This window comes from Thermobia domestica, chromosome 9, assembly GCF_964235325.1.
Source record: "Thermobia domestica chromosome 9, izTheDome1.hap1.1, whole genome shotgun sequence".
Lineage (NCBI taxonomy): Eukaryota > Metazoa > Arthropoda > Insecta > Zygentoma > Lepismatidae > Thermobia > Thermobia domestica.
In genome coordinates, this window is record NC_137462.1 from 20,542,977 (window position 1) to 20,555,073 (window position 12,097).

Genomic DNA, 12,097 nt, shown 5'->3' on the forward strand with positions numbered 1-12,097 from the left:
AAACGGGAGAACCCCGAGAAAACCCACGAGCACGGCGTTTGTCCACCATAGGAAGCAAATGAATATAATTGGTAGTGAGGTAAACATCTTGAAGATATTGACTATTTCAATTGACACGAGCATCAGCCATACACCTTAACATACATTTCTGTGCTCCTTCATGGGTGTATGGTTAGCGTACACATTTCACTTTTTAACAATACTTTACGTTTAACTTTTTAATAAGATTTTTACGAAGATATGCACGTTTGACTATTCTTTCCAAAATTATGGACATAAGCTCTACGGTGCATCTTCCTAAACAACTCATCTTGCACCACAAACGCCACTCTTTCTCATATTGAATTTTCATCAGATTTCGGTAATCTTTATAACCATGATCGCATGTATATGCGATGTAGATGGAAGCTATCACTTAAATACCATTGAACATTTATGTGTTTCTGGAATACTTTGGGGGCGTTTCCTTCTTTACAAGTCCAAGAACATACTTTTTCAATGTAATTTAAGTGCTAGCTTCTACCCACATGGCATGTCCATGTAATCCTGATCACAGAGACAACTGAAATTGAATATTAAAAAGGAGCGACATTCATGATGAACGGTAAGAGTTATTTATTCTCTTTCCAAAATTTGTTTTCGTTTAAATGAGTTTTAATCAACAACGTTCTTTATAATTCCTCTTTTAATTTGTTCTTCTGTAGGTGGATTTGTTCCCCGCCAACCTCCAATCCTGAAGGACCCATTCTATGCGCCTACGTTTGAATCTCCATATGCATCACTTGGTGTAAATGCACCTCTTCCTCCGATTCCTCCGGAGATTTTGGCAGCAGCTTCTGGAACTACAACGGCGATGCCAACTTCGAAACCTGACGACGGTAAGTCGTATTTTACAAATTACTGAAACACTTTTAATCCCTTCCATGTACTCCTAAGTCAGCAAATAGACCAACTATTTTCTACTTTTCTGCTATCTATTAAAGCAAAATACTCCACCAATTTTAAAAATGTTTGTCAATATATAATTATTTTTCCGTATTGTTTCTAATTTATCAACACTCGTTTAATTGCTAATGAAATAAGGAACATGTATTATGAAATTAAATTTTTCAATTTTACATCCCACTATTATGATGTGTATGCTAAAGAAAACAGTGATGATGAGAATAAATGAAAGGTGAAATGAAGAAAGTGAGAGGAAACGGAAAAATCAAGAGAAAACCCACGTATATGGTGTTCGTTTACCAGAAACATATATTAATTTATGTCACAATACCGATTGAAAGTATTCCTGTAGGGACCAAAATTCTTCAAACGATCTCAATATTTCGAGCACGTTTCTCGAGTACTAATTCTCAGGATAGTTTTAACGCTTGAATCATGTTAAGCAGCTAGCTGATCACATGTTATGATGATGTAATTCAGGAGTAATAAAGTAACTAAAAGAACCGATGAATAGATCTACCAATATGTAAATAGAATAACGGAAGCTTTCTATAAAAAGTATATTACATACACTCATTTCAAGCTCCGAACGCTCTGTTTATGATAAGTTAGTGTACTATATAGTCAATGAATAACGTATATAGTCTGTTTACCTAAATTTTAATGGAAACTGAAACTGTACGGCAGAAGTATCAACTGGGAAAACAAGAACACTGTACTATACACCAATGGCGGCTGATGTTAGTGTTGCAGCATTGCGCAACGACCAAAGTATTTCAAGAAAAAAATATTATTATCAATAGTAGTAAAGAACAAAAAAATACTTTTTAATACTTGCATATATATACACTTTAAATAACATATTTTTTACTTCTGTAACTGTCCGTTCCATTAATCCATTCTAAAAAGCAAAAAATAATCCCTCACAGAGTCTCTAATTTATATTGTGTTGCAGCGAGCATACAACGACCAGATTCCTTCAGCGCGGCAACTGGAGCAAACGTTAAGTCTCCTTTCCCCTATCTCAGAAGTTAAAGGGACTGGTCGTTGCAGTGCTTCTGCAACACAGCACGGTTTCCAGTGAACGAGAATGTTTTTCACGCTAAATAAGATTTCTGATTTTTTTCACTAGCAATTAACAAAGGGAATTTGTTTTTATGCCTTGATATTTTTAAATTTCGGGACAGCAAATCAATATAATGACAAAAAAAGTGATTGCAGAATTACAAAATAAGAAAGAAAATATCTAGTAGAGGAGAAAACAAATGAAAGTAGACCCGCATTTACAAGTTAATTCTTAGCTTATATTGATAATGAAGGCTTCTTCTACTGTAATTTGTGAATCAAATATTAATAAGTCAGTATGTAGAATCGCTCCCCCCCCCCCCCCTCTGTGGATAGTATTTTAGTATAAACATATTTCCTTTATAAAATAAGTATATTTTATACTCTTGATAATTTCCACATAAAACTGTATGATGGGGAACGCCACATTGAATTTGGGACTAGTTAGCAAATCTCAGGGGCGTAGCCACGAGGGGGTCCACCGGGTCCGGACCTCCCAAAAATTTCGAAACTTGATTTGTAGACTTTCTTAACGAACTATACTTGTTTAACAGAGAAACGATTGATGTAGGCTAAATACTTTATTTTACGCCTCATCATGTACTCTTCTTTTCTTATAAAAATAATCGTTCTATCATTTTTTCTAAAAATATAGATGACAGTAACTAAGAATTACTTATCGTTTTTTCGGGTGCAGTATAAGACAGGTTCCATATTATGTAGACGTATTGGACCTCCCTCAAATACTTTGGACCCCTCCCAGTTAACATTTCTGGGTGTAGAACTGGCAGTGCTGTTTGTGTTAATGTTCTTTGATTTTTGGCTTCTGTTACATGTTGATTCTTCATCTGGCGGATTTCGAGGTTTCCTTTCCAGAACATATCACATTGATAAGCATTGTTTCGCCTCATGTGGAAGTATATTGTGTTCATCGTGCATTGCGTAACAACCAAGACGGATGATTTGGAATGTAGTTTTTTCTTTTACGCACATGTGTATGTGTTGATGTATGAATATGTGAAATTCGAAATTCATATACCAGTACCTATTTTGTATTAGCTGTTTTCGTTTTTAATTATTAGGTTTAATTTCATTGTGTGTGCTTTAATTCTGTAAATAACCTACAAATTCTGAATGAATTGTATGCCATGACTTTTGTAAAAATTTACAAAAAACATTGACCAGCTTTCAACTGAGGAAAAATTTGCAATTAAGGCTTAGACAAAACAAGCAAAGGGCAGTTCAGGAGAGTGTTCGAAAAAAATCCAGTTTAAACTTACAGGATATCTTATGGCAGTAGTGTTGTTTGCACCAGATACATTTCCCCAATTTATTTTAAATTTTCCTGGATAAACTGTGAATAAAGTGTGTTCAATGCACATTTTTTTATAACACTAATCTCTGCTACGAACTCTCTTCAGTCAACGCTGAAGAGGAATTCGGATCACTGTCAGGGACTGAGTTTGCTAGAATGAATCGTTCGCAATAATCTAGAAAAATATTTAGTGAATCTACAAAGCTTCTGAAATTAATATTAACTGTACCTATGGCGTTAGCAAAAGACGAAAAGTTTTTTTCGACATGAGAAAGAATTGACACTTTCAAGGAATCGAATGTTCCAAGAAAGGTTATCACCATTGGTTATGCTTTCCATCGAAAAGGACCTGACAAGAAGAATACCAGAGTTCAACCAGCATGTATTAGACAGATTTGCTCCAATCAAAGAGAGGAGAATGAACTTACTAATTAATTAAGGTGATTAATCGGATAAAATGTTCTGCATTTTTTATTTTTTTAAAAACAAAATTTTATTTAATTTAACATGTCACATAGCATTTGCATCTAAAGTTATGCTAATTAGTCAATGAGTCAACTTTATATCTTCTGTCTCTTATCGTTCGTACTGCAACACCCGAAACCACAATCCACCGGCCGCCACTGCTAAACACACCATTTATTATGTCAATTCAATAGAAGTAAACTCATTGTTTATTATGGAATGAACTTTTTCATCGCATAGTTTCGACCTTTCTTACGCTGCAATATTATTATTATTTAAAAAAAATGCGTGAACTACTTAAATAAATGTTAATACAAGAAATGTTGCGAAAGCATTTTCTAGTTAACCGAGGCAGAAGTTGTTAGGGATTACCCATATAACTAAAGTAATTAGTATTACATGTTCGCTCCCTGATCACATATACCTAGATACCGGACAAACCAGTAACATTTTAAACATTGAATCATAGTTAAACCTGTGTTATTTTACCCAATTTAAAATTGGTACCTAAACAACTGAGTAGAGATGCAAGGGCTCGGAAAAAACCCGGCTTTTTTTGGAAAAAAAAAAACTCGGTTTCTCCTGCTTCGCTTTTTTGCTTGGGAAATTTTGGGCTTTTTCCAAAATTTTGCTTCAAATTGATAAAGCAGACTTTGTTTCGCTTCCCTACAACACAAAAACTCGTTTAATTAGTGGTTGATGCACATAATAATATAAAACCTCTAAAATAAACCATGAATTTCGAAAAGATTTATCAAACAATTTTAATTCTTAACATATTCACATTATTAAGTCGAAAGGATCAACCAATGTATATAATAAGTTTTTAACATCTTATATACAAAAGTAAGTACTGTTTTAAAAATGATACACAAATAACTAGCAAAAATGTATGTAGTATTTTCACTTCAAAATATTACACACTCTTCTTTTGAAACAAAGTAAAACATGAGAGAAATACATTTATATGCTACTCTTAAAGGCTGCACATCTACAGCTTTGTTTCGGGTGGTTCTGTACATTCTTAAAAATTTTCAGTGTAGTTTTAACTTTCATATATACATGAATATTTCGAAAAAGTTTTTCATTCATTGATTACATACATAATACAGTAAAACCTATGAACTGGGCCACCTGCTTATCTTGGCCTGGTTCGTCTTGAACCTGCATTTTTCCCGTAAGACATTCGTTACTTATTACTCTGTAAGTTGGCCACCTATCTATCTTGGAAGTTGGCCACATTGAAGCAATGTTTACCCTACGATGATAATGATAAATTTACCTGCGTATCTTGCCCTCGCAAAATTCCGTTTTGTTATTTTTCTTAACTCTTTCGAATTCCCATATGAGAGATGTTCTGTATTTGTGACTGAACACAAAGAAGCATACATTTGGACGATTTGTTCTTGGAGGTCAATGGCCAGAACACTACCCTCATAAAGGGGTGGTGAAGAAAGATGTGAATATGAAAAAGCACGTACAGGAATTCAGGAAATGGTTGTATGTATTTGTTTACCCTGTCTGTTTTGGTAAAGCCATTAGCTATATCAGCTCTTTTCATCAGTGAGGAGCTTTAGTAATTCCCGAAAATTCTCAAGGTTGAAGCTACCCATGTCAATTTTCAACTATTGGCATCTGACGAATTGTCGAAAGGTACCGGGGGCTTTGAGATATGAATTCCCTTAAGATTTTCTCAAAACATATTTCGCTCCGAGGAAAATAATTGTAGCTCATTAACAAGAGATAGTTAATTGCAAAATTATAATGTGCATATGTGCCAAAAAGAATAAAAGGACGAACCACTATGAATCTACGTTTAGAATGAACCACCATGAATAAATTTGTATAAAAACTGATTTGCTATTTTTTCGAAAGGTATCTACAGAAAATATTTGTCACTGTTGAAAAAAAGTCATATAAACTGAACATAAGTTGTTAAATTTATAAGTTTGCTTCTCTTGTTTTCAATCTGAATAACTCAATGTACTACAATAACAATATCAATAAACTGCCTACATACATTTCTATTTTATGGTTGTTTGTGTTATTGTGTTTTCAATCCGAATAACTAAGTGTACCAGACTAGTTTTCAGGAAGTTAAAGGCACATATATTAAACATACTGTAGTAATGTTTTCTAGTACTCTATATTGTTAAGATTACTCTATATACATTATTTAAAAGTAGCTGTCGTGTCATTGCCTATTAAAATTTTTCCATCAAGTAATAGGTCTACTAGAAATCCTATTCTAAAAATACACCAATCATACTTATTTTCTATAAGTTGGTCATTTTCCAATGGAACCCATCGTGGCCAACATAGATAGGTTTCACTGTAGTCTGTTACCACCCATCAGGTGCTTCGGAACTGCAAAATCGGTAAAGTTCCGAATTCTGTAATACACTGACTGTTTCGTAAGCTTGTTTAGAATCGGAAAAGTACCGAATTTTCTGTTCATGGATAATATGCATAATAGACTGTGGCGTGTGGTTTCCTAGGCTCTAGAATATATAATTACCATCACGGTTTACCTAGTCCTGAAGGTTTGTGAATTTTTAACAAGAAGTTCAACATGTTATTACGATTTTTTTACAAAAGAAAAGTTATGCAATACATTTAAGAAGAATGGAAAGAATCAATGACTGTTCCAAGTCACAAGAAAGGCAACAAAACTGATTGTAATAATTATCGAGGCATTTCTCATCTGTCAATATCCTCCCAAACATTCTATCTACAAGACTGACCCCATACGCAGATGAAATTATTGAAGACTATCAGTGTGCTTAGGCGAAATTGATCAACTGTCGACCAGATTTTTATCATTTAACAAATACTCGAAAAGAAATGGGACTGTATTACCCAGTACATCAACTATTTATTAACTTTAGAAAGGCTTACGACTCGGTTAGGAGGGAAATATTGTACAACATTCTTACAAAACTTGGAATACCAAAAAAGCTAGTTAGAGTAATTAAAACGTGTTTAAATTCATTCCAGAGCAAAAGTTCGAGTAGAAAAATTCTTGTCTACGAGCTTCCACGTCGGGAATGGCCTGAAACAAGGAAAATCAAAGATACCAACCAGAGCCTTGAGCTGAATGGTATTCACCAGGTTATGGCGTATACTGATGATGTAAATCTGATAGAACAACAATCGAAAGAAATGCAGAGCTCTTATTACACGATTGCAGCAATATTGGTTTAGAAGTAGATGCAGGGAAAACTAAATACATGGAAGTTCACCGGGATCGTAATACGGCAAATTATGGTTGCGTCAAAATATCAAATAATATTTTCGACAAAGTGGATACTTTCAAATATCTAGGATTAATGTTACCAGACCAAAATCATACCCACGAAGAAAGTAAATGTTGACTGAAATAAGGAAATTCGTGTTATTTTTCAGTCGTCTCGAATTCTTTCGAGTAATTTAAAGCTTAAAATATATAAAACGATAATCGTTCCTGTTGTGCTTTATGGTTGTGAAACATGGTCGCTTGCGCTGAGGAAAGAACGGAAACTGAAAGTATTTGAGAATAAACTTGAGACGAATATTTGGACCCAAGAGGAACGGAAATGGGGAAATTTCATAACGAAGAATTATGTAATTTATACGATTTATCAAACATTGTTAGGGTCATCAAGTCTAAGAGGCTCAGGTGGGCAGGTCATGTAGCCAGAATGGATAAAAGTAAAAACGCTTTCAGTTTTAACTGGAAACCCAATCGGAAAACGTTCATTAGGACGACTCAGGCGCAAATAGGAGGACAATATTCAGATGAATCTCGCAGAAATAGGAATGCAGAGTAGAAATTCGATCGAATTGGGTAAGAACAGAAGGCAATAGAGAGCTTTAGTGACGCGGCATTGAACCTTCGGATTCCATAGGCTGTATAGAGAGAATACATTTAAGTTAAGCACAACTGCACAGCGAACATGATTCAGTGGTTAGCTTTTGCGCTTCTATCGGGAAGTCCGGGATTCAACCCCGCCTTCGACCATTTTGACAAAAGTTTATCATAATTCCATTTGTGAACGTAGAGATAGTGCGTATACTGTGAGTCCTGGCCGACTTCCTACCTTATCGTTTTTAAATTGTTGTTATTACTAATTATCAGCATTGCCGGATTTGCGAAAGGGGTTAAGGTGGGGTTGTTTTTCGGAATGAAGCACGTACCCCGGAATTATGGAATGTCTGAAACAAACGAAATATTACTTTTACCTTTACTCATAAAGTTCAAGCTCCCCTTAAATAAAAAATAGAAATTTTAAGAAAAAAAAAAAACTAAGCATTAATAAGAAAAAAAAATCCTCCCAAAATACTTTTCTAACCCCGCCACTGATTATAAGTATAATGTCGTCTTAAGGGTTGTACCCGGAAGGTTATTGCTGAATATACAAACGAAACGAAATATTAGTTATACCTGTACTCATAAACTTGAAGCTCCTCCCGAAAAAAATTAGGGACTTTTAGGAAAAAAAAGAACTAAACATTATTAGAAAATCCCCTTCCAAAATACTTTTCTAAATCTGCTGCTGATTATTTCTATAAAATGCTATTCAAGATTGCATTCGGAAGATTATTGCTAAATTGCATAGCTACAGTATAACATAAATGTGGAAGTACGCTCTGACGGATATATTGAAATACGTACGCTCTGATTTATATATTGAAAAACATAAGTTTAATTAGATGCTAGAAAAGTACTATGCTCTAAGAAATGAAATACACATGACTAAAAATGAAATGATCCTGAAAAGAAAAAAAATGTCGATAACTCAAAAGTTAAAATAAAGTTAAATAGCTTCTAAAATTGCCTTCAAATACTACGTACTTTGTGTTTACTTTATTGCATAAAACATGTGCTCCATCCATTATGATGATGAATTCCAGAGCGAAATATGGCATTTAGGTCATGATATCTTATTTAACTATAGAGTATACTGTAAGAAAGCTATTTAGATAGAAAAATCATGAAAATGAAAAGAAAAAAAAGCCAAAATTTCCAAAATTCCCGTTTTTTCCCAAAAAAAGCTGACATTTTATGTGCAAAAAAATCATCGATTGAAAAAAGCCAGTTTTTTTTTTGATATCTACAATTGAGGACTCAAAGAACAACAATAATATATAATTGGCTAGTAAGTTAGGTAAAATCTAATTAAAACTTGCAGGTGAATTTGCTTGTTAGCATTTGAAGTAGTGCGCTAATAACGTTTCTACTTGCCTGACTTCGATGGTTCTCAAAATCCTTCACAGAATTTTTTTTTTCGTACTAATTTGAAAATTTCGAAATTGTGGAGGTCCCATTATGACAAAGGAAGCCGTTTAGTCAAAATAAATAAATAATAAAAAAGAATTTGTGTGGCAAAATGAAATGTAATCTTTTAGTTTTACGTCCTACGATTATGCCTTGTAGGCTAAAGGATACGGATAATTACGGAAAGTCTACGGTTATGATTGAATTGATAGGATGAGAATGCCGGAGGAAACGACAGAACCCCGAGAAAAATCCATGTACACGATACTACCCGATACAGCTCCAGTTTTTCAGATTGAACCAGCCAATCAGGAACCAGCATTTTCAGCCAATCAGGAACGAGCATTTTCTCCAGCCCAGAGTATATATTACTTATATCCGCTGATCTCTACATAATTGCCCTGATGACGAGAACGATGACAGCTCTCGAAACGTTGGCCTATCCACCAGTTTTCACCTGGCTGATTGCACGAGAAGAACTTTATCACGATACTACCCATCACAAACTAAAAAGGTTACCAGAGCTATGTGCTTTACAACTGAATCCCCTCCTCCCCCCTTCCAAATTTCTTCTAACAGGGATAAGATTTCTGTACCGAAAAGTTTCCAACTAATCGATTTCTATTATTAAAACATATTTTAATATTCCATACATCGATCCTGTTTCACTTCTATGATGTAAAATAAAGCTTAAAATTAGCGTACATGAAAGAAGTCAAAAATGTATCTTTCAAAGCTTGAAAGTAAAGTATATAAATGGTGGAAAATCAGGGTTTGCCCAAGTGGGTCCGGCCCGACTCACCTGAAAAAAACACTCTAGGTTTTTGAACGTTTTGTTAGTATATTATTGGCACAAATAAGGTGATTGCATTGATTTTTTTTTTTTTTTTTTTTTTGTGACTTTCCTTGGGCGAATTAGATGCTTTCACGTTAAGGTTTACAACAACATCCAATCTCTATAAACTTTTGAATGCACTGAATGAATAAAAGGAAAAGAAGAAAACCTTACACTTGCTTGAGATAATTTAGAAAAAATTCATGTATAGATCAGCCTATTTGAAGAAAAATATGCAATTTTATATTTAGAACCTGTGATGCATTTTAGAACCTGTATTTTATGTTAACAAGTGGAACGTTACTAGTATTATTATGTTATTGAAACTCGTATTATTGCCAAAATCACATCTTTTCACTACTCTCGCATACGGGCATACTCACAATCGCTGACGCGTGTGTTCCTTTCGGACTCACCACCGCGCTACCACGTTTTATCCTGCCCTGACTCCGTTAGATAGCATTCGTGCTTTGTAGTCACCACCTAGCACAGGTCCATTTGTGTATTTGCACTGCACTTTTTATGCCACACATTCAGAAGCCATATTTATACGCAAATCGCAAAAAATTTCAACAATTACTTCTGGTGACCCCCTTGAATTTTACCTATGCCAAGTGAGATATCTTCATGTCGCCAAGCGGAAACCTGTTCGTGGACAATAAAAGAAACCAGTGAAAAAGTTATAATTTTTGCAATAATTCTAATGGTGCGCCAAAAGTAAACCAGTGCACCCTATTGTATATTTGTGCAAATCAAGGCACTCCAAATGTATTTTCGGTAATAGTATACATGAGAACCCCCTGATCTGCGTTTCTTCCGTGTTCTATTACCACTTCTACATGAAATACCATAAATTTTCTACGTAGTGCAATAGTAAGAAGTACTCCATGGCACAAGACATGGATATGCGTTAAATTCTCCCCCCCCCCCACACACACATAGTCATAGATAAAGTACAAGGGCACTACAAATGCAGATATAAAGTACAGGTACGTTCTTTCTTTATTTTCGTATCAGTCGATAAGTAAATGAAAGTCGCTTTGTTACCCCCTTTGTAAGTTCGTATATACAACTCAATGAATAATCCCTAAAAGTATGAGCGTCCTGAACCTTCGGGAACAGATGCAACTTCATGTATACTATATCCGTATTTTCATACTTCTTACTAAATAAAACCTTAAAAAGAAACCAAAGTATAGAAGCAATTATCTGAAGATTACACTTCTGTCAATGTCGTATCCAATAACTTCGAGTTTGATTACCGGTCAGAGCTCAAGTGTTCTGGATCACATGTTAAGGTGTAGGCTGCGGACTCGTATAGCATTGTTTGTAAAAGGGCCGTTAAAAAAAGTTATGTTGTATTTATTTGTGTTAAATTTAATCATTCCAAATAAGAAACAAGTTTAATAATGCAACAAAGAATCGGGTATTCTAAATATTTGCGAAGCACAATTCAATACAATATTACTAGATGATCATATTGAATTAAAAGTCAATATTCTTCATATGAATGTTTCTAATCCATTATATACTTTGACAACGAAATTATTAGACATTTTAATCTGTCTTTTAAAAATTACCTGTTGCACACCAAATCAAAACAGAGCAGACAGCCCGATCCCACATATAAACACAAGAGTTGCCAGCTCTCACGCCAAACAAAGCTAAGTTGCAACACAAAATAAACCATAATGATGAACAGATCGTCACCGCGGGTATTTCGGTGCAAAAGGTAATTAAAATGGGAAAGCAGCAGTATTTCTGAAATGTAAAACTCATAGAGCCTTATTTCGCACCAACCTCCGCAAAATTTGAGGAGCATAAAGCAATGCAAAACAAGTAAAAATTAATTGTAATGTTTTGGTTCTCATCACAAGCTGAAACTCCAACTGTTACGGAATGAGCTCTTTTCAACTTCAGAATAGACTGGCTGACAAAACGTTCACGTGAGTGCAAGCAGAAAATACTTCAAATGCTAACCAAGTGCACTGGTGCAGGCACGTAGCCAGAATTTCGCAATAGGGGGTTGTCAGTGACGAAATACTGTGGTTATTACACCAGGGGCTCGATCATTATAAACTATTTTACTGGCATCGTAATGGGGGGAGAGACATGAAATACTGTGGTTACACACCAGGAGATCAATCAATCAAAACTATTTTACTAGCAGCATACCCATATTGGTTTGTTACGACAATAAAATGAGGATATGTTA

General features: G+C 34.6%; 2 protein-coding genes across 4 annotated transcripts in view; one reads left to right on the forward strand and one right to left on the reverse strand.

Annotated features, from left to right (window-relative positions):
• Window positions 1-11,523, reverse strand: part of LOC145694448 (DNA oxidative demethylase ALKBH2-like) — an 859,325-nt gene extending 847,802 nt beyond the window's left edge. Inside the window, exon 1 of the mRNA XM_081770692.1 lies at window positions 11,463-11,523. The gene's annotated coding sequence lies outside the window, so the exon portion shown is untranslated. The remainder of the gene's footprint in view (window positions 1-11,462) is intronic.
• The window catches only part of LOC145694447 (uncharacterized), a 228,262-nt gene that overhangs the window by 203,152 nt on the left and 13,013 nt on the right, over window positions 1-12,097 (forward strand). For all 3 annotated transcript variants that reach the window (XM_081770688.1, XM_081770691.1, XM_081770689.1), the window contains exon 12: window positions 705-878. In XM_081770688.1, the coding sequence (XP_081626814.1) occupies window positions 705-878 (174 nt within the window). The remainder of the gene's footprint in view (window positions 1-704; window positions 879-12,097) is intronic.